This window comes from Rhinoraja longicauda, chromosome 38 (genome assembly GCF_053455715.1).
Source record: "Rhinoraja longicauda isolate Sanriku21f chromosome 38, sRhiLon1.1, whole genome shotgun sequence".
NCBI lineage: Eukaryota > Metazoa > Chordata > Chondrichthyes > Rajiformes > Arhynchobatidae > Rhinoraja > Rhinoraja longicauda.
The window spans coordinates 3,849,425-3,872,832 of record NC_135990.1 but is presented as its reverse complement, the minus strand read 5'-3'; the positions used below and the strand labels follow the sequence as shown (position 1 = coordinate 3,872,832).

The 23,408-nt window shown below is 48.7% G+C and overlaps 1 protein-coding gene across 5 annotated transcripts in view; it reads right to left on the bottom strand.

Moving 5' to 3' along the window:
- LOC144610999 (protein mono-ADP-ribosyltransferase PARP6) overlaps positions 1–23,408 on the bottom strand; it is a 122,312-nt gene that overhangs the window by 47,274 nt on the left and 51,630 nt on the right. For all 5 annotated transcript variants that reach the window (XR_013549467.1, XM_078430087.1, XM_078430084.1 and 2 more), the window contains exons 6-8: positions 12,434–12,528; positions 7,300–7,360; positions 257–347 (exon numbers count right to left, since the gene is read on the bottom strand). Coding sequence is in view for 4 of the 5 variants with exons in the window: in XM_078430087.1 (XP_078286213.1) it covers positions 257–347; positions 7,300–7,360; positions 12,434–12,528 (247 nt within the window). In the remaining variant the exon portion in view is untranslated. The remainder of the gene's footprint in view (positions 1–256; positions 348–7,299; positions 7,361–12,433; positions 12,529–23,408) is intronic.

Genomic DNA, 23,408 nt, shown 5'->3' with positions numbered 1-23,408 from the left:
CCTCTACAGGCAGAGATTAGTTTAACTTAGCAACATATTCACCACAGAAAGCTGGAGTAACTCAGTGGGACAGGCCGCATCTCTGGAGAGAAGGAATGGGTGACGTTTCGGGTCTGAAGAAGGGTCTCGACCCGAAACGTCACCCATTCCTTCTCTCCAGAGGTGCTGCCTGTCCCGTTACTCCAGCTTTTTGTGTCTATCCTCGCTAAAGAAAATGGTTCTGGAAGGTTGAGTGAAAGTCATGAATGGGACTTACCAGGTCCATCTAGGTACTGGGACAGAGAGAATCGCAGTCTGAGTATAATGGGCTCGATCCTCACTACCTTCCAAGCGGTTGCAATCTCTTCCTATGAACAAAACTCATTGGTTACATACGTCCTGGTCCTTCAACATATAGTTCCAGTCAACAATTAACATTTCATCCTCAAACAGCCCGGCGTTTCCATGCAGTATCTCCAAAACTAAAAGAAACTAAAACTTAGCAAGTCAGGCAGCCACCCTGGAGAGACAGATGTAGATTGAATATTTTGGGTGGATAATATTTCATTGGATAGGATTAGAAACTAATTCTGTTTCTCTCCATAAATGCTGCTGGATGCGCTGGATAGTTCCAAGAATTTTTGTTTTAAGACGGCACGGTGGCGCAGCGGTAGAGTTGCTGCCTTACAGCGAATGCAGCGCCGGAGACTCAGGTTCGATCCTGACTACGGGTGCCGTCTGTACGGAGTTTGTACGTTCTCCCCGTGATCTGCGTGGGTTTTCTCCGAGATCTTCGGTTTCCTCCCACTCTCCAAAGACGTACAGGTATGTAGGTTAATTGACTGGGTAAATGTAAAAATTGTCCCTAGTGTGTGTGTAGGATAGTGTTAATGTGCGGGGATCGCTGGGCGGCGCGGACTCGGTGGGCCGAAGGGCCTGTTTCCACGCTCTATCTCTAAATCTAAAAAATCTAAATCTAAAATCTGATTTTCGCAAGTTCACAAGTTTATAGGAGCAGAATTAGGCCATTCGGCCCATCGAGTCCGCTCCACTATTCCATCATGGCTGATCACTGCCTCCTCATCCCATTTTCCTGCCTTCTCCCCAGAAGGATGAGAGGAGATCTTATCGAAACTTATAAGATTATTAAGGAGTTGGACACGTTAGAGGCAGGAAACATGTTCCCAATGTTGGGGGAGTCCAGAACAAGGGGCCACAGTTTACGAATAAGGGGTAGGCCATTTAGAACTGAAATGAGGAAAAACTTTTTCAGTCAGAGAGTTGTGAATCTGTGGAATTCTCTGCCTCAGAAGGCAGTGGAGGCCAATTCTCTGAATGCATTCAAGAGAGCTGGATAGAGCTCTTAAGGATAGCGGAGTCAGGGGGTATGGGGAGAAGGCAGGAACGGGGTACTGATTGAGAATGATCAGCCATGATCACATTGAATGGCGGTGCTGGCTCGAAGGGCCGAAGGGCCTCCTCCTGCACCTATTGTCTATTGTCTAACCCTTGACACCCTGTGTCAGTCACACTGTGGTGGACCATTTCAGAGGGCAATTAAGATCCTGTTACATTGGTGGTAATGGGTCATTTCACACATTTAACTTATTCACCCTCAACGTAGTTCCTTCATGAGAGAAAAGCAACGCTACACCTGCATAATACCATCAAGATGTTTTTTTGGATGAAGGAGAACCAAGAGAATAAAAGGCATGGTGGCGCAGCGGTAGAATTGCTGCCTTTCAATGCCACAGACACGGGTTTGATCCTGTCTGTAATTTAGAAGGATGAGAGATCTTATCGAAACGTATAAGATTATTAAGGGGTTGGACACGTTAGAGGCAGGAAACATGTTCCCAATGTTGGGGGAGTCCAGAACCAGGGGCCATAGTTTGAGAATAAGGGGTAGGCCATTTAGAAATGAGATGAGGAAAACCTTTTTCAGTCAGAGAGTTGTGAATCTGTGGAATTCTCTGCCGCAGAAGGCAGTGGAGGCCAATTCTCTGAATGCATTCAAGAGAGAGCTGGATAGAGCTCTTAAGATTAGTCAGCGGGTAAGGGGAGAAGGCAGGAACGGGGTACTGATTGAGAATGATCAGCCATGATCACATTGAATGGCGGTGCTGGCTCGAAGGGCCGAATGGCCTCCTCCTGCACCTATTGTCTATTGTCTATTGTACGGAGTTTGTACGTTCCCCCCATGACCTGCGTGGGTTTTCCCCGGGTGCTCCGGTTTCCTCCCACACTCCAAAGACGTGGGGGTTTGTGGGTTGATTGGCTTCAGTAAATTGTCCCTCGTGTGTAGGATGGTGCTAGTGTGTGGGGATCGTTGGTCAGCACGGACTTGGTGGGATGAAGGGCCTGTTTCTCAGCAGTATCTCTAAACTAAACTAAGCTACAAAGTGCCGACTAGGCCCAATCTATTACTGGCAGTGCCTCACAGTTCATGGGTCAATAAGGCAGAAGCACTACAAGGCTGTGCCAAGAAAAATTGTCAATGCAGAATTAACTGCATCGGAATAAATTAACAGCAGTGGTCAGACTGAAGGGGAGAAATGGCCAAACAATGAGATCACTAGTCACGCAATACTTTATCTCACAAGTAGAACAAAAAAAATTAACTCTTTGTAACCTGCCCTATGAATCCACAAAACCTGATTTATTGCGTTTAATTTAAACAGTTTGAATGGCGACACACAGAGCTGCTGCCTCACAGCGCCAGAGACCCGGGTTCAATCCCGACTACGGGTGCCGTCTGTGCGGAGTTTGCATGTTCTCCCCGTGACCTGCGTAGGTTTCTTCCGGGTGCTTCGGTCACCTCTCACACTCTAAAGACTTTGCAGGATTTGTGGGTTTAGAGGCCTTCTGTAAATTGCCCCCAGTGTGTAGGGAGTGGATGAGAAAGTGGGATAACAGAGAATCAGTGTGCGGGTGATCAATGATTGAAGTGGACTCGGCGGGCTGAAGGGCCAGTTCCCATGCTGTATCTACGCTGAAACTAAGCAGCTTCATTACATTTTCCCACCCCCTTCAAACCTCAACAAGTAGTCTGAAGAAGGGTCTCAGGCAGGTAGTCTGAAGAAGGAATGGGTCTGAAGAAGGGTCTCGACCCGAAACGTCACCCATTCCTTCTCTCCAGAGATGCTGCCTGTCCCGCTGAGTTACTCCAGGTTTTTGTGTCTATCCCTCAGCAAGTACTAACCATTTTAACACCACCCTCCCATTCCCACTCTGCCCATTCTGTCCTGGGCCTCCTTCGTTGTCAGAGTGAGGCCGCACTCAGACTTGGAGGAACAGCATCTTATATTCCACAGGTAGCTTACAACCCAGCGGTACGAACACTGAGTTCTCCAATTTTAGGTAACCAGACCCCTCCTCCTACTTCGCTCCACCCACCCCCCTCTCTCCTGTGCCTCACCTGGAGTCACACCTATTTGGGTGGGAAGGGAAGAACAAACCAGGGAGTTGCTCAGGCAACTGGTATCTAAAACAGTTGTACAGGGCCCTGGTGAGACCTCACCTGGAGTACTGTGTGCAGTTGTACCGGGCCCTGGTGAGACCGCACCTGGAGTACTGTGTGCAGTTGTACCGGGCCCTGGTGAGACCGCACCTGGAGTACTGTGTGCAGTTGTACAGGGCCCTGGTGAGACTGCACCTGGAGTACTGTGTGCAGTTGTACCGGGCCCTGGTGAGACCGCACCTGGAGTACTGTGTGCAGTTGTACAGGGCCCTGGTGAGACCGCACCTGGAGTACTGTGTGCAGTTGTACAGGGCCCTGGTGAGACCTCACCTGGAGTACTGTGTGCAGTTGTACCGGGCCCTGGTGAGACCGCACCTGGAGTACTGTGTGCAGTTGTACAGGGCCCTGGTGAGACCGCACCTGGAGTACTGTGTGCAGTTGTACAGGGCCCTGGTGAGACCGCACCTGGAGTACTGTGTGCAGTTTTGGTCTCCAAATTTGAGGAAGGATATTCTTGCTATTGAGGGCGTGCAGCGTAGGTTCACTAGGTTAATTCCCGGAATGGCGGGACTGTCGTATGTTGAAAGGCTGGAGCAATTAGGCTTGTATACACTGGAATTTAGAAGGATGAGGGGGGATCTTATCGAAACATATAAGATAATTAGGGGATTGGACACATTAGAGGCAGGAAACATGTTCCCAATGAAGGGCTGAATGGCCTCCTCCTGCACCTATTGTCTATTGTCTATAAACCTGCCTATTTTAAAGCCTCTTAGACGCCACTATCGTATCTGCCTCCAACACCACCCTTCACAATGACATCCTTATTCTCCAGCTCCCACCTCCGGGCTGTGCCCTCTTCCAGCCCTCTTCCAGGAGGAGTAGGTTTCTAGATTATGATGTGTTCACCTACACCAGAGACTCCACAAACCACAGATGTGACATGCTGTTGTCTCAGATCTCAGCTTCCCCCTGTCCAAACAGTGCAAACCGTGGCACTGTGGTGCAATGGTAGAGTTGCTGCCCTACAGCGCCAGAGACACAGTGTTGTGATATTGCAAGGACTACTTTGTTATATCACAAGGACTACTTTGTTTGCCCGCGTCGCAACATGTATATGTGGGAATGACGTCATATGGGCAGGCACTCTGGTACAGGTGGCCATGAATTAAACTGAGCCTTGATTTATGCTCAGCTTCAAACCCCTAAACCGGCTCGGCCGCGAGACGTTTCAGCGCCCGGTGCGATTCGGCCGCGGGGACTTCCATCCCCTTGCGGGGACTGTGCGGGTCGGTCGGGGACGAGCTGTCTGTCCGTGGGCGTGGGGAAGAGAGTGGAAGTTTTGTTGCCTCCATCACAGTGAGGGGGTGTTTGGAGTCACTGTGATGGACGTTTGTGTTGGGGTCATGTGTCTTGTGTTCTTTTTTTAATGACTGCTATGTAGTTTCGTTCGGTACCTCGGTACCGAATGACAAATAAAGCTCTGTTATACTGTTATACTGTTATACGTGTACCTGTGGTCATTCCAGAGTCATAACAACGGTATAACAGATACCGGACCACGAAGTCCAACACCCGGGTTCCATCCCGACTACGGGAGCTGTCTGCACGGAGTTTGTACGTTCTCCCCGTGACCTGCGTGGGTTTTCTCTGGAATCTCCGGTTTCCTCCCACACTCCAAAGACGTGCAGGTCTGTAGGTTAATTGGCTTGGGATAAATGTAAAAATGATCCCTAGTGTGTGCAGGGTAGTGCTAATGTGCTGGGATCGCCGGTCGGCGCAGACTCGGTGGGCTGAAGGGCCAGCTTCCTTGCTGTATCTCTAAACTAAACTAAAAATTGAACTCATCTCAAAGGTAGAGCAGCACAGTGCAGGAACAGGCCCTTCGGCCCATCATGTCCCTGCCGACCATGATGTCAATTTTAACAGCACATCCAGTGTGGAGAGAGTGTCTAGCTTCTGGTCTCTGGGCACTCACATTTCGAAGGACCTCACATGGTCCACTAACACCGCTGCGCTGGTCAAGAAGGCGCAGCAACGACTATTCTACCTGAGAACACTGAAAAAGTCTGGTCTGCCCCAACAGCTGCTGACGACATTCTACCGCTGCACCATAGAGAGCATCCTAATGCATGGCATCCCTGTGTGGTATCTCAGCTGCACGGAGGCAGAGAGGAGAGCTCTTCAGCGGGTAGTCCATAGAGCTCAGAGGACCATCGGAACACAGCTACCAGCCTTGGAGGGCATCTACAACACACGAAGCCTCAGAAAAGCCACCAGCATCCACAAAGACTCCTCACACCCCTGCAATAGTCTGTTCGAACTCCTTCCATCGGGCAGACGATACAAGGCCTTCTACGCCCGCACCTCCAGACTCAGGAACAGCTTCATCCCCGGGGCCATAGCTGCTATGAACCGGTCCTGCTGAGCCGGATGGTCACATCGCACAGTGAACCGGCACAGATCTACTTGCACTTTATTCTGTCTTAAAACTGTTACAATTTGTTTCGTTGGGTTGTTGTTTAAATTAATTAAATTATTGCATCGTATGGGAGGCGCATTCCCAATCTCGTTGTACCCCTGTACAATGACAATAAAGATATATTGTATTGTATTGTTGTATTGTCTGCATGTGGTTTATGTTCCCTGTTTGTGTGTCTGTCCAAATGCCTCGTAATCATTGCCGTTGCATTTGCTGCAACCACTTTCCCAGGCACTGCATTCCAGGCATCTATCGCTCTGGTGTGAAAAGCCTGGTCAGTGCAGACTTGGTGGGACGAGGGCTGTGTACCTCCAGAACTAAAAACTAAACTAACCAGGCAACAAACAAAGCCAAAATCCCTAAAGAGATCTTACAGAGTTGGCCCACTTACTTATTTTACTCCCGGCAAGCTTTTTATACTTCCCCTACTGACATGATCACTTTTATTTCCATCCTTTTCAATAGACATTAGACAATAGGTGCAGGAGGAGGCCATTCGGTCCTTCGAGCCAGCACCGCCATTCAATGTGATCATGGCTGATCATTCTCAATCAGTACCCCGTTCCTGCCTTCTCCCCATACCCCCTGACTCCGCTATCCTTAAGAGCTTTATCCAGCTCTCTCTTGAATGCATTCAGAGAATTGGCCTTCTGAGGCAGAGAATTCCACAGATTTACAACTCTCTGACTGAAAAAGTTTTTCCTCATCTCAGTTCTAAATGGCCTACCCCTTATTCTTAAACCGTGGCCCCTGGTTCTGGACTCCCCCAACATTGGGAACATGTTTACTGCCTCTAAAGTGTCCAACCCCTTAATAATCTTATACGTTTCGATAAGATCCCCTCTCATCCTTCTAAATTCCAGTGCATAGCCTAGTCGCTCCAGTCTTTCAACATTCCGGGAATTCACCTAGTAAACCTACGCGGCACACCCTCAATAGCAAGAATCTCATGGGCACTGGAGGTCGGGACTGCACAGAACAGTACAGCACAGAAACAGGCCCTTCGGCCCACAATGCCCATGCTGAGCAAGATGCCAAGACTGATCTCATCTGCCTTATATTTAAACTGCATTGTCATATGTAGGTTAAATAATTGCAATTTTACAACCACACTCTACTTCCGTTGATATTATTCATGCACATTGATCTTTCACAAGTTTAGGTAAGAAAATAACTGGTACAAATCGAAGGTATTTATTTCACAAAATGCTGGAGTAACTCAGCAGGTCAGGCAGCATCTCAGGAGAGAAGGAATGGGTGACGTTTCGGATCGAGACCCGGATCAGTCTAAAGAAGGGTCTCGACCCGAAACGTCACCCATTCCTTTTACAAGTTTATAGTGTGAATCAAAACTTAAGTCAAATGAGCTGTTACTTACATCAAGAAAGCTCACATTAATGTGGAGGTCCACATCCACATCATCAATCGTTCCATATTCTCTGTGGAAATAAGTATTTAGGATAGGTAAGTCGTAGCCTAACTTTCATCTTTTTCAATTACGGTCCATAATTTTTTGAATGTGTAAGAGGGAACTGCAGATGCTGGTTTAAACCGAAGATAGACACAAAGTGCTGGAGTAACTCAGCGGGACAGGCAGCATCTCTGGAGAGAAGGAAGGGGTGATGTTTCGGGTCGAGACCCTTCTTCAGAATCATTGATGTTAGGATATATTAAGTTGCAAAAAGAGCTCCGAGACCAAGGCACCATTCAATTAGATTAAGAAAATAACTGCAGATGCTGGTACAAATCGATTTATTCACAAAATGCTGGAGTAACTCAGCAGGTCAGGCAGCATCTCGGGAGAGAAGGAATGGGTGACGTTTCGGGTCGAGACCCTTCTTCAGACTGACCTGTGCGTGTGTAGACATAGAAGTCTACTGACCAAGTTGTGGCAAATGGAACCAGCACAGATAGCTGAAGAAGGGTCTCGACCCGAAACGTCACCCATTCCTTCTCTCCCGAGATGCTGCCTGACCTGCTGAATTACTCCAGCACTTTGTGAATAAATCAATTAGATTAATGTTGAGACACAAGGAACTGCAGATGCTGGAATCTTGCACAGAACACAAAGTGCTGGAGTAACTCAGCGGTCAGGCAGCATCCCCATAGGATGTTGGATAGATGACGTTTTGGGGCAGGCCCCTTCTTCAGACTCCTGATTATGGTTGATGTGCATCCAAACATCATCAAGCACCTTGACTCCTTATCCTTTTATATCCAAAGTCAGGAAAAACAAAAATATATCAATAAAAATCTATCAATTGTGGGCCAAACGCAGGCTGGTGGGACTCACGTAGATGGGGCATATTGATCGGTGAGGGCAAGTTGGGCCAAAGGGCCTGTTTCCATGTGGTATGACTATGACTCGAGAACTAAACCAAACGGAATCAGAAAGGACAACTCTCACAACCTTTCAGACGAGTCAAGACAGATACCTGGATCGACTACACATAGAAGTCTACTGACCAAGTGGTGGTAAATGGAACTAGCACAGATAGCTGCTTGGTAATCAGTGTGGACAGGTTGGGACATGGGGAGCTGTTTCTACTTTGCTTATCTCCATGATTGTATACCTCAGAATTTTGTACACCTGTATGAGCTCCTCCCCACAACCTCCTCTGGGTGCAAGTAAAACAACCCCAGCCTCTCCTTATATCTGAGATGTTCTGTTCCTGTAACATCCACATGAACCCACTCTGCACTTGCTCCAGACCAAGCATGTACTTCCTTTAATGTGGCATCCAGATTGAATTACCTTCATTCAGAGACAGATCTACTCTCACCTGAAGAAAGACCCCGTACCTGAACGTCACCTATCCATGTTCCCCAGAGATGCTGCCTGATCTGTTGAGTTACTCCAGCACTTTGTGTCTTTTCCTTTTGAAAAACAGCTTCTGCAGTTCCTTGGGTCTTCTTACGGCATTTGCAGTTCCTTGTGTCCTTGCTTTCGTTTAATTCCTTTCCATTGGGAACCAAAGAAGCACAAAAGGCATTTGGACAGGTACATGGATAGGAAAGGTTTAGAGGAGTATGAGTCAAACGTGGGCTGGCGGGACTAGTGCAGATGGGGCCTCTGGGTCGGGATGGGCAAGTTGGATGAAGACACTATTGCAGTGCTGTGTGACTAAGCAGTGGTAGAGTCTTTTAATCTCTGTTGACACCTCATTCAATAAGCACCTCATTCAATAAAATCAGCAGATCTACACAAGAAGGAGTAACTCAGCGGGACAGGCAGCATCTGTAGAAAGAAGGAATGGGTGACGTTTCGGGTCAAGCTCCTTCTTCAGACCCGAATCAGATCAGGGTCTCGACCCTAAACGTCACCCATTCCTTCTCTCCAGAGATGCTGCCCGTCCCACTGAGTTACTCCAGCCTTTTGTGTCCATCTTCAGTTTAAACAAGCATCTGCAGTTCCTTCTTATACAATCAAATCAACACATCTTTTATCTCAGTGTCCCTTTCTTGTCCTAATTCCATATCCCTATATTTCTTTAATATCCAAAAAAAGTTATGGATCTCTGCATTAAATGTACTGTGACGCGTCAATGGAGGAGTGATGCATTTTAGTAAGGCTTTGGGACGATGAAGAAGTGATGATGAGAAGATGTACTGTGGCTTTCAAGGGTCGGGCCATACCACTACCGACCCCTCGGCATGGGAATGGACCAGTCCAGGGGGGCCCCATTGTACGCCCACTGTCGTCCGTGGACTCCCATTTCGCTCGGGCTCTGGCGGAATTCCCGGATATTATGGCCCCGCAATTCCGGTTGTCGACCCCCAAGCACGGGGTGGTCCATTATATGTTGATATTGTCTATTGTCTATAACAGAGTAATAAATCAAACGCCCCAAAATAACCGGCTCCTTGCCTTTATTTCGGGCCTCTCTCTCGAAGCGCCACAATACAAACAATGAATGTCAGCTTAAATTTACCCGAGAAACATTCTGCCATTATAGAGGAGATAGACACAAAAAGCTGGAGTAACTCAGCGGGACAGGCAGCATCTTTGGAGAGGCATGGGCGACTTTTCGGGTTGAAACCCTTCTTCAGACTGAAGATGGGTCTCGTCCCGAAACGTCACCCATTCCTTCTCTCGAGTTGCTCCAGCATTTTGTGTCTACCTTCGGTCTAACCAGCATCTGCAGTTCCTTCCTACACATGCCAATGTAGAGTAGTTACTGGTGCATTAACAACCTCCAGGGCACCATGAAGAGATGAGGGATGTCGGAATTGGGGGAGGGAGGGGTGATGCATTTTAGTAAGGCTTTGGGGCGGTGAAGAAGTGATGATGAGAAGATGGCGGCACGGTAGCGCAGCGGTAGAGTTGCTGCTTTACAGCGAATGCAGCGCCGGAGACTCAGGTTCGATCCTGACTACGGGTGCTGCACTGTAAGGAGTTTGTACGTTCTCCCCGTGACCTGCGTGGGTTTTCTCCGAGATCTTCGGTTTCCTCCCACACTCCAAAGACGTGCAGATATGTAGGTTAATTGGCTGGGTAAATGTAAAAATTGTCCCTAGTGGGTGTAGGATAGTGTTAATGTACGGGGATCGCTGGGCGGCACGGACTTGGAGGGCCGAAAAGGCCTGTTTCCGGCTGTATATATATGATATGATATGATATGAAGATGTACTGAGGGCATAAGGGTCAAAACATACTGTTTCTCTTAACCAGTACATTAACAGCACTAACTTGCTCTAGTACTCTACCAGTGGTGCAGCGGTAGAGTTGCTGCCTAACAGCACCAGAAACCTGGGTTCAATCCTGACTACGGGTGCAGTACGTACGGAGTTTGTACGTTCTCCCCACGACCGCGTGGGACTTCCCCGGGTGCTCTGGATTCTTCCCACACTCCAAAGACATACAGGTTTGAAGGTTACTTGGCTTCGGTAGATTGTAAATTGTTCCTAGTGTGTAGGATAGTGCTCGTGGGTATGGGGATTGCTGGTCAGCACAGACTCGGTGGGCTGAAGGGCCTGTTTTTGTGCTCTATCTCAAAACTAAACCAAACTAAACTATTGTTCATAAAGGCGCCTTCTGGTGAAGCACACAATACAATATTTGATAGATGTACTTTAAGAATACACGTCTATCATAAATAGACAATAGACAATAGGTGCAGGAGTAGGCCATTCAGCCCTTCGAGCCAGCACCGCCATTCAATGCGATCATGGCTGATCACTCTCAATCAGTACCCCGTTCCTGCCTTCTCCCCATACCCCCTCACTCCGCTATCCTTAAGAGCTCTATCCAGCTCTCTCTTGAAAGCATCCAACGAACTGGCCTCCACTGCCTTCTGAGGCAGAGAATTCCACACCTTCACCACATTCCTCATCTCCGTTCTAAATGGCCTACCCCTTATTCTTAAACTGTGGCCCCTTGTTCTGGACTCCCCCAACATTGGGAACATGTTTCCTGCCTCTAATGTGTCCAATCCCCTAATTATCTTATATGTTTCAATAATTTATTGTAATTGTAAAAAGGAATGAAGGAAGCAAATAAACCAGAACAAAAGGTGTCAGCAACTTTGATTTAAGTGGCCCGATATTTTAGTTTAGAGATACAGCATAGAAGCAGGCCCTTCGGCCGTCTAAGTCCGTGCTGACCAATGATCACCTGTACACTAGTTCTATCCTACACACACTAGGGATAATTTACGGAAGCCAATTAACCTACAACCCTGCACGTCTTTGGAATGTGGGAGGAAAATGGGAGCACCCACACGCTCATAAGGAGAACGTGCAAACTCCACACAGGCAGCACCCTTAGTCGGGATCGAACCCGGGTCTCTGCTGCTGTGAGGCAGCAACTCTACCGCTGCGCCACCTGTTTTCTTTCACAAATGTTACGTTTCGAAAACATGCACATCTCTGAAAAATCTCACGCAGAACTTCCGGGAGTGGGGCTGGAGGCAGGAGGGAACTGGCTGGTTCGATTATTCCCTGCGTGATTCCTTAAAACACCATTGCATCTCCCCACCACTACATTCCCCCAGTAAGATCCACAGTGGTTGAGAAAGGTGAAACTAATCCACACCTGCGTGGAAAATATTTAAAAAAAACATTCAAGAAGAAAAGATGTCTAATGTGTTGGTGCAGGTTTGAAACCCTGTTTAGAGGGTATAAGTTTGACTCCAAGTTTTAGCCAGACTTCTCAGCAGCTGGGCTGAATCTCTTGCAGGATAGCATGCTGCATCTTTGGACCGGATGAAAGGTAAAACTAACACTGCAGTGGTAATTAGAAAAGAAGCAATGATGGCAGCAGCTGGGGGAAAAAAAAAATCGACATCCCACACTATTGCATCCGGACAGCTAACTGGATGAAACTTGGAAGCCAGGAAAAAAAAGAACGGAGCTAAAAAAACGAATTAAGTCGTCTCTGTTTTTGTTTCTCTGCTTTCAGAATTCTATCCCCTAAAGAAACTCGTAGAAAAACGTCAGACTTGTAAATAACCGTAGTGAAAATTGCCATCAGTTCCGCAAGACTTGAAAAAATGAGAGCGTTGAATACTTACCTGACAGAGACAGAATTCTCTCCATAAATTTCCTTCACTGCCTCGATGTCTGCATCGAGCTGCGGATGCTGGTAAAAATCAGCCGCACAGCTCCCCTATAAAGACAGGCACACACTGTAATATATTGTTGGGCTTGCCTCACTGCTGCTCTCTTGGTGCGACCAGGATTCAGGCCAACACACTCTCTCGTCCTCTCCCTTCTTCACCCCCCACCATCCGAGCCTTTCCCTCCTCTCTCTAACTCAGTCTCTCCACATTTCTCCGTCGCTCCTCTCTCTCTCTCTCTCCCTCTGTTTCTCTCTGAGTTCTGCCTCTCTCAGTATGCTGCTCCCTCTTCCTCTCTTTCCTCCCCTCTCCTCCCCCTCTCTTCCCTCCCTCCTGCTCCCCTCGCCAGCTTTCCCTCTCTTCTCTCCCCCTCTCCTCTCCCCCTCCTCTTCCTTCTCCCTCTCCCTTCTCCCTCTGTCTCTCTCCGTCTCTCTCTTTCCTCTTCCTTCTCCCTCCCTTCCCTCTAACCTACCTCCCTCTCCCTTCTCCCTCTGTCTCTCTGTCTTCCTTCTCTCTCTCCTCCCTCTTCCTTCTCCCTCCCTTCCCTCTAACCTACCTCCCTCTCCCTCTCTCCTCTTCCTTCTCCCTCCCTCTCCCTTCTCCCTCTGTCTCTCTCCGTCTCTCTCCTCCCTCCCTCCCTCTCCTCTGTCCCACTCTGTGTTTCACTGGGACGTGATATTTAGCATGCAGCTTCAGGTGGAAGGTCCTCTCTGGAATTTCTACAGAACCAGTGTTGTCTCATTTGGGGTTTTTTCGCATCTAGACCAATTATGTGTCACAGATTATTTCCCGACAGAACAACGTGTACAATTATGTTGCATCAAACCCATGTCTGCCTCAGACTGAACAGCAGAGGGAAAAGTTTGTTTAACTTGAGAAACTTTCTAATGCACAATTTGAACATTACATTTCTCCGAGAATTACACAGAGTTTGAAGCACAGAAGCAGGCCATTCGGCCCATCCAGCCAATGTTATTATTTTTGCCCCCTACAGGTCTCCAGCTGCAATGATTCACCACCTCTGTCAATAAAATCTCTTCCGTTCTCCATCTGAGTTGGATCATCATCACGGTGTCACGGTGGCGCAGCGGTAGAGTTGCTGCCTCACAGCGCCGGAGACCCGGGTTCCATCCCAACCACGGGTGCTGTCTGTACGGAGTGTGTACGTTCTCCCCGTGACCTGCGTGGGTTTTCTCCGAAATCTTCGGTTTCCTCCCACACTCCAAAGACGTGCAGGTTTGTAGGTTAATTGGCTTGGCAAATGTTGAAAGTTAAGTGATATGTTTTTGGTTAGGGGGTGAATTTCGAGGCAATTTCTCTTCCCTTTGCCTCTTCAACCTTTTCAGCACCCTTCTCTTGCCTTGGAAGATGCTGCGTTTCAATGCAATGGTGAGCTACACAGTTCAACACTGCTACAAACATGGGCGGCACGGTGGTGCAGCGGTAGTGTTACAGCGCCAGAGAGAGGGAGAGGACGGGGGAAAGAAGGAGAGCAACAAGGGCGAGAGGGATGGGGAGAGGGAGTGGGACGGAGAGAGAGGGATTGGGGGGAGAGAGGGACGGGGAGAGAGGGATGGGGAGAGAGGGATGGGAGAGAGAAGGACGGGGAGGGAGAGGGACGGGGGAAAGAAGGAGAGCAACAAGGGCGAGAGGGATGGGGAGAGGGAGTGGACGGAGAGAGAGGGATTGGGGGGAGAGAGGGACGGGGAGAGAGGGATGGGGAGAGAGAAGGACGGGGAGGGAGATGGGACGGGGGAAAGAAGGAGAGCTACAAGGGCAGAGAGGGATGGGGAGAGGGAGAGGGACATAGAGGGAGAGGGATGGGGGCGGAGAGAGGGACGGGGAGAGAGGGATGGGGAGAGGGAGAGGGACGGAGAGAGAGAGGGATGGGGGGAAGAGAGGGACGGGGAGAGGGATGGGAGAGAGAGGGACGGGGGAGAGAGGAGAGGTATGGGGGAGAGGAGATGGGGAGAGAGAGGGATGGGAGAGAGAGGGACGGAGAGGGAGAGGGATGGGGAGAGAGAGGGATGGGGGAGAGGGATGGGAGAGGGATGGGGAGAGAGAGGGATGGGGAGAGAGAGGGATGGGGGAGAGGGATGGGGAGAGAGAGGGACGGGGAGAGCGCCAGAGACCCGGGATCGATTCTGACTAAGGGATGCTGTCTGTACAGAGTTTGTACGTTCTCCCCCTGACCTCGTGGGTTTTCTCCAGGTGCTCTGGTTTCCTCCCACACTCTAACGACGTACAGGTTTATAAGTTAATTAGCTTCTGTAATTTGTTAATTGTCCCTAGCGTGTAGCTTAGTGCTAGTGTACGTGTGACCGCTGGTCAGGTGCCGACACAGTGCGCCGAAGGGCCCGTTTCTACGCAGTGAAACTGCAACTCTACTGCTGCGCCACTGTGCCACAGTTACTGCTGCACTTTGAGGCTTTCCATGGAAAGGTACAGCACACGAATAGGCCCTTCAGCTCACAATGTCTGCGCTGAACATGATCCCAAGATAAACAAATCTCACCTGCCCACACATGATCAATAATCCTCCATTCCATGCATATCCATGTGCCTAAAAGTTTTTTTAAATGCCTCTGAAACCCTCTCCCCCCGTCCCTCTCCCTCTCCGTCCCTCTCCCTCTCTCGCCATCCCTCTCTCCCCGTCCCTTTCCCTCTTCCCCATCCCTCTCTCCCCCCATCCCTCCCCCATCCCTCTCCCTCTCTCCCTCTCCCCATCCCTCTCTCCCCCCGTCCCTCTCCCTCTCCATCCCTCTCACTCCCCATCCCTCTCTCCCTCCGTCTCCCTCTCCCTCTCCGTCCCTCTCCCTCTCCCTCTCCCCATCCCTCTTGCCCTGTTGCTCTACTTCTTTCCCCCGTCTTCTCCCTCTCTCCGTCCCGCTCTCCTGTCCCTCTCCCTCTCCATCCCTCTCTCTCCCCATCCCTCTCCCCGTCCCTCTCCCTCTCCGTCCCTCTCCCTCTCCCCATCCCTCTCGCCCTTGTTGCTCTCCTTCTTTCCCCGTCCTCTCCCTCTCTCTGTCCCTCTCTCCTGTCCCTCTCCCCATCCCTCTCTCCCCATCCCTCTCTCCCCCCGTCCCTCTCTCTCCCCCCATCCCTTTCTCACTCCATCCTTCTCTCTCCGTCCCTCTTCCTCGTCCCTCTCTCTCAGTCCCTCTCTCTCCCCCATCCTTCTCTCCCCCGTCCCTCTTTACGTCCCTCCCTCGCTCTCCCCGTCCTTCTCTCTCCGTCCTCTCTCTCCGTCCTCTCTCTCCGTCCTCTCTCTCCGTCCTCCCTCTCTGTCCCTCTCTCTCTGCTTAACCTGCCGAATATCGCTTGGATTTTTGGTTTTCATTCAGGTTTCCTGCATCAGCAGTTTTTGGCTTGTGGCTGAACTTTTTCTGCATTTGAAAACTGTCTATTTTTGGGAAAAGTCAACGCCCAAACTTCTAACCATTCATCTCAGGATTTCCCCAGAGAAAACATGTTAATGGTGCAGAGAATTCTTTGCATATATCGACCTCAACATTGTTTGTTTTGCATTCGACCCAGTAAAATCATGTAGCTGACCTCACTAAGGCAGTACACAAGTGTCTCCACATTTTCAAAAGATCATAAGATCATAAGTGATAGAAGATTTAGGCCATTCGGCCCATCAAGCCTACTCCGCCATTCAATCATGGCTGATCTATCTCTCCCAACTAACCCCATTCTCCTGCCTTCTCCCCAAAATGCCTGACACCCATACTGATCAAGTTTAGTTTAGTTTAATTTATTGATGTGGCTAGACTTGTGTTCCCATTCATTTCCTCCTCCACTGTTCTGGAAGGATCTCTCAACATCCTCTGTCCACCTCCTCCTTTTTGTTATCCAAGTCATCAAACGTTCCTTCTGAAAAAGTTTAAAGAAGGGTGCCGACCCGAAACGTCACCTGTCCATTTACTCCAGAGATGCTGCCTGATCCGCTGAGTTAACCTAGCATTTCATAAGTGATAGGAGCAGAATAAGGCCACTCCCCCACCCCCCCATCAAGTCTACTCCGCCATTCAATCGTGGCTGATCTATCTCTCCCTCCTAACCCCATTCTCCTGCCTTCTCCCCACAACCCCTGACACCCGCACTAATCAAGAATCTATCTATCTCTGCCTTAAAAATATCCATTGACTTGACCTCCACAGCCTTCTGTGGCAAAGAATTCCACGGATTCACCACCCTCTGGCTAAAGAAGTTTCTCCTCATCTCCTTCCTAAAAGAACATCCCTTAATTCTGAGGCTGTGACCTCTGGTCCTAGACTCTCCCACTAGTGGAAACATCCTCCCCACATCCACTCTATCCAGGCCTTTCACTATTCTGTGCGTTTCAATCAGGTCCCCCCTCATCCTTCTAAACTCCAGCGAGTACAGGCCCAGTGCCGACAAACGCTCATCGTAGGTTAACCCACTCATTCCTGGGATCGTTCTTGTAAATGTCCTCTGGACCCTCTCCAGAGCCAGCACATCCTTCCTCAGATAAGGTGCCCAAAATTGCTCACAATACTCCAGGTGCGGCCTGACCAGCACCTTATAGAGCCTATAGAACATTGGCGTCAACAGAGTTACAAAGGTTCACCTGTAATCTGTTGCCGTGGCAGCAACACCCCCCCCCCCCTTCCCCCCACCCTGCCCACTGCCAGGGGTCCCCCATCATTCTTGGAGGCCTTCCCCACTCACTAACACCTCCTCCTCGGCTCTCCGATGGTTCTCCTCGCTCTCCGACAAACTCTTCATTCTTGGCATAAACCATCTTTGGTTTCACCCGACGATCTTTGGTATAAACCAGCATCTGCAGTTCGACACAAACAGCTGGAGTAACTCAGCGGGTCAGACAGCATCTCTGGAGAACAGGAATAGGTAACGTTTCGGGTTGAGACCCTTCATCAAGTCTGAAGAAGGGTCCCGACCTGAAACGTCACCTATTCCTTCTCTCCAGAGATGCTGTCTGACCCGCTGAGTTACTCCAACTTTTTGTATCTATCTTTGGTTTAAACCAGCGTCTGCAGTTCCTTCCTAAGCATCTACTGTTCTTTGTTTCTACAATGTTTATTGTATATGTACACCGATCAGCCAAAACATTATGACCAGATGAGCCAAACCATTATGACCACCTGCCTAATATGCTGTTGGTCCTCCGTGTGCAGCCCCATACGCAGCAGGGTGCGATGCACTGTGTATTGTGACACATTCCTCCCGTGACCACCATTAAAATTTTCCGTGACTTGTGCCACAGTCAACCTTCTGTCGGTTCGGACCAGACGGGATAGCCTTCGTTGCCCTCGCGCATCGATGAGCCTTGGGCGCCCAACACCCTGTCTGTCGCCGGTTTGTGGTTTGTCCCTCCTCGGACCACTGTCGGTAGGTACTCACCACTGCTGACCGGGAGCACCCCACAAGCCTTGCCCTTTCAGAGATGCTCTGACCCAGTCGTCTGGCCATAACAATTTAGCCTTTGTCAAAGTCGCTCAGGTCTTTACTCCTGCCCATTTCTCCTGCATCCAACACATCAACTTCAAGTACTGACTGTTCACTTGCTGCCTAATGTTTAGAAGGATGAGAGGGGATCTTATCGAAACGTATAAGATTATTAAGGGGTTGGACACGTTAGAGGCAGGAAACATGTTCCCAATGTTGGGGGAGTCCAGAACAAGGGGCCACAGTTTAAGAATAAGGGGTAGGCCATTTAGAACTGAAATGAGGAAAAAAAAATTCAGACAGAGAATTGTGAATCTGTGGAATTCTCTGCCTCAGTAGGCAGTGGAGGCCAATTCTCTGAATGCATTCAAGAGAGAGCTAGATAGAGCTCTTAAGGATAGCGAAGTCATGGGGTATGGGGAGATGGCAGGAACGGGGTACTGATTGAGAATGGTCAGCCATGATCACATTGAATGACGGTGCTGGCTCGAAGGGCCGAATCGAATGGCCTCCTCCTGCACCTATTGTCTATTGTCTATTGTCTAATACATCCCACCCCTTGACAGGTGCCATTGTAACAAGATAATCAATGTTATTCACTTCACCTGTCAGTGGTCATAATGTTTTGGCCGATCGGTGTACATTTGCACCCGAAGTCGGGATCGAACCCAGGTCTCCGGCGTTGCAAGTGCTGTAAGGCAGCAACTCTACCGCTGTGCCACCGTGCTGCCTAGGTCATTACTACATTGTCCTGACCTCAGAAGTAGCTGTAAGTCTATTGCTCATTTCCATCCATTAATGCAGAAGAGAAACTGCTGAGCTGTAATAAAGTTGATAAAAGGTTCTTTTGTATTCATTGACCCGTACAACAAATCACCCGGCTTTGGAAAGTGTCCAATGCTTGCAAAAGTAACAATTGGCTCATGATTGATTCATTAGGAAAGTTCCAGTTTGTCTAAAAGATGTTCGGAGGTACCTTAGTTTAAATTCCAAAGAAACCTTCCCGAACAAACAATGCTCCATTAATCTTTACACCATTAAGGATATGGAACTTAAAACAGTACATCACAAGATCAGGTCCTTTGGCCCACAATTTCTGTGCCAAACATGATGCTGACCAATTCTTATCTGCCTGCACATAGTTCATATCCCGTCAGTCCCTGCATATGGAATGTTGGCCTTCATAACAAGAGGAGTTGAGTATAGGAGCAAAGAGGTCCTTCTGCAGTTGTACAGGGCCCTAGTGAGACCACACCTGGAGTACTGTGTGCAGTTTTGGTCTCCAAATTAGAGGAAGGATATTCTTGCTATTGAGATTGTGCAGCGTAGGTTTACTAGGTTAATTCCCGGACTGGCGGGACTTTCATATGTTGAAAGACTGGAGCGACTAGGCTTGTATACACTGGAATTTAGAAGGATGAGAGGAGATCTTATCGAAATATATAAGATTATTAAGGGGTTGGACACGTTAGAGGCAGGAAACATGTTCTCAATGGTGGGGGAGTCCAGAACAAGGGGCCACAGTTTAAGAATAAGGGGTAGGCCATTTAGAACTGAGATGAGGAAAAACATTTTCAGTCAGAGAGTTGTGAATCTGTGGAATTCTCTGCCTCAGAAGGCAGTGGGGGGCAATTCTCTGAATGCATTCAAGAGAGAGCTAGATAGAGCTCATAAGGATAGCGGAGTCAGAGGGTATGGGGAGAAGGCAGGAACGGGGTACTGATTGAGAATGATCAGCCATGATCACATTGAATGGCGGTGCTGGCTCGAAGGGCCGAATGGCCTCCTCCTGCACCTATTGTCTATTGTCTATATCCATATGCCCATCCAAAAGTCTCTTAAATGCCACTATCGTATCGGCCTCTTCTACTACTACTGATAGCACATTCCACCCACTCACCATCCTCAGTCTGAAGAAGGGTCTTGGCCCAAAAAGTCAACCATTCCTTCTACCCAGAGATGCTGCCTGTCCCGCTGAGTTACTCAGGCATTTTGTGTCTATCTCGGTGTAAACAAGCATATGCAGTTCCTTCCTACACATGTATTCAGTCTGCAGAAGGGTCTCAGCCTAAAACGTCACCCATTCCTTTTATCCAGAGATGCTGCCTGTCCCTCTGAGTTTTAGTTTAGTTTTAGAGATACAGAGCAGAAACTGGCCCTTCGGCCCATCGGGTCCGCGCCGACCAGTGATCATTAACACTACCCTACACCCACTAGGGACAATTTTTACATTTACCAAGCTAATGTACCTACATACCGGTACGTCTTTGGAGTGTGGGAGGAAACCAAAGATCTCAAAGAAAACCCACGCAGGTCACGGGGAGAACGTACAAACTCCGTACAGACTGAAGAAGGGTCTCGACCCGAAACGTCACCCATTCCTTCTCTCCTGAGATGCTGCCTGACCCGCTGAGTTACTCCAGCACTTTGTGAATAAATAACTCCGTACAGACAGTATCCGTAGTCCGGATTGAACCTGGGTCTCCGGCGCTGTAAGTACTGTAAGCCAGCAACTCTGCCGCTGTGCCACCGGGCTGCCCTTATTACTCACGGGTTACTCAGGCATTTTGTGTCTACAGTAGGCAGCCGGAGATAGGGCGGACTGTGGAATTCAGAATGAATTCTGCTTTGTCCCAGCTATGACAAATCAAACAGGCATTGTAAAACCCACAATGGGTTTTGGAAAAAACGATCCAAGCGTGGTTAAGTAAACACACAAGGCTGACCAAGTGATTAACAGAGTGCAAATCATCTTAGCTCTGGTGGATAGGACGCTAATGGAATTTAATGCTGACAAACATGTTGCCAGGCACACGTTTTTTGTTTTTTTTCATTTGTTTTTAATGGATAGAACATAGATTGGTACAAAAAGCTGGAGTAACTCAGCGGGTCAGGCAGCATCTCTGGAGAACATGGATAGCTGATGTTTCACAGAGTGCTGGAGTAACACAGCAGGTCAGGCAGCATCTCTGGAGAGAAGGAATGGGTGACCTTTCGGGTCGAGACCCTTCTTCAGACTGGTTAGGTATAAGGGAAACGAGAGATATAGACGATGATGTGGAGAGATAAAGGACTATGATGTAGAGATGTCTCGACCCGACGTCTCGACCCGAAACGTCACCCATTCCCTCTCTCCTAGATGCTGCCTGACCTGCTGAGTTACTCCAGCATTTTGTGATACCTTCGATTTGTACCAGCATCTGCAGTTATTCTCCTACATGATGTAGAGATATATTGATAGGTGATGTGTAGGAAGGAACAGCAGATGCAGGTTTAAACTGAGGATAGTCACATCGCCCGGTGCGGCCACGGGACGTTTCGGTGCCCGGGGCGGCTCGGCCGGGGGGCCTTCCATCCCCTTGCGGGGGCTGTGCGTGTCGTTTGCCTCGGTAGGGGTCGAGCTGCCTGTCCGTGGGTGCGGGGGGAAGAGAGGGGAAGTTTTGTTGCCTCCATCACAGTGAGGGGGTGTTTGGAGTCACTGTGATGGATGTTTGTGTTGGGGTCGGGTGTCCTGTGTTCTTTTCTTTTTGCTGTATTTTGTGTGACTGCTGAAATTTCGCTCGGTGTTGTGCCGAGTGACAATAAAGTGTTGTTATGTTATCTATAGATAGGTGATGTTTCAGACTGAATAAGAAGGTGATGTTTCAGACTGTCTCGAAGTGTCATCTATCCATGTTCTCCAGAGATGCTGCTTGACCTGCTGAGTTACTCCAGCACTTTGTGTCCAATCTGCATTTCTTTGTTTCCACACAATGTAGTCTCTTGTTGAAGTACATGTGGAATTGGAACTTGCCCCTTTTCACTCTAACCGAATGGAAATCCAAGGCAAGAACCCGAGCGATGAATCAACCATCATCGGCCCTCGTCTGACATCTCCACAGTTCAGTGCAAATCATGCTGCATAGTTTACTTAACGTTCTGTCACAAAAGGATATCATCTGTGGCCTCTCAACAGAGCACAGTGACTGGATGTTAAACCATACACCAGAGGTTTTTACCATTATCAAGTGATGACTCATTAAATATTTAAGTATTTTTATTGGTCATGAGAGCTTGGGGGGAAATAAATGGGACTTGCACATCTCAATAGACAATAGGTGCAGGAGTAGGCCATTCGGCCCTTCGAGCCAGCACCGCCATTCAATGTGATCATGGCTGATCATTCTCAATCAGTACCCCGTTCCTGCCTTCTCCCCATACCCCCTGACTCCGTTATCCTTAAGAGCTCTATCTAGCTCTTTCTTGAATGCATTCAGAGAATTGGCCTCCACTGCCTTCTGAGGCAGAGAATTCCACAGATTCACAACTCTCTGATTGAAAAAGTTTTTCCTCATCTCCGTTCTAAATGGCCTACCTCTTATTCTTAAACTGTGGCCCCTTGTTCTGGACTCCCCCAACATTGGGGACATGTTTCCTGCCTCTAACGTGTCCAACCCCTTAATAATCTTATACGTTTCGATAAGATCCCCTCTCATCCTTCTAAATTCCAGTGTATACAAGCCTGGTCGCTCCAATCTTTCCTCACAGTTCTCCGAGTTTAAGCAGTCCTTCCACTTACTTGATTGTCAAGTATATTTGTGTTTGTTGCTGGAGTTATTTGTGGAAAACCCCTTTGTTATTCATGAACACAGTCAATAAAATAGGTCTGAAGAAGGGTCTTGACCCGAAACGTCACCCATTCCTTCTCTCCAGAGATGCTGCCTGACCCGCTGAGTTACTCCAGCATTTTGTGTCTACCTTAAGTGAAATAGTACCATGCATTTTCTATATCTAAACAGAAAGGAACATACTAAATGAAACGCCACATCAGGGGTAGTGGTGGAGACAGATAACTTTACAGCCATTTTAGAGGCTTTTAGACAGGCAGGTGGATATGGCGGGAGTGGAGAGATATGGACCATATGCAGGTAGAGGAGATTAATTTCATTTGGCATCACATTTGGCACTGACATTTAGACTGAAGGTATTTATTCACAAAATGCTGGAGTAACTCAGCAGGTCAGGCAGCATCTCAGGAGAGAAGGAATGGGCGACGTTTCGGGTCGAGACCCTTCTTCAGACTGATGTCAGGGGGGCGGGACAAAGGAAGGATATAGGTGGAGACAGGAAGATAGAGGGAGATCTGGGAAGGGGGAGGGGAAGAGAGGGACAGAGGAACTATCTAAAGTTGGAGAAGTCGATGTTCATACCACTGGGCTGCAAGCTGCCCAGGCGAAATATGAGGTGCTGTTCCTCCAATTTCCGGTGGGCCTCACTATGGCACTGGAGGAGGCCCATGACAGGAGACTGGAGGACTTGTTCCTATGCCGTGCTGTTTCATATTCTGTGTAACACAGTTCAAATTTCAGTGAGATAGACACAAAAAGCTGGAGTTACTCAGCGGTTCAGAAAGAAATAAGTTGCGTCTTGCTTTCGAGAGCCTTCTTCAGTCTGAAGAATGGAATGGAATGGAATACTTCTATTGTCACATGTGACCAGGCACAGTGAAATTCTTTGC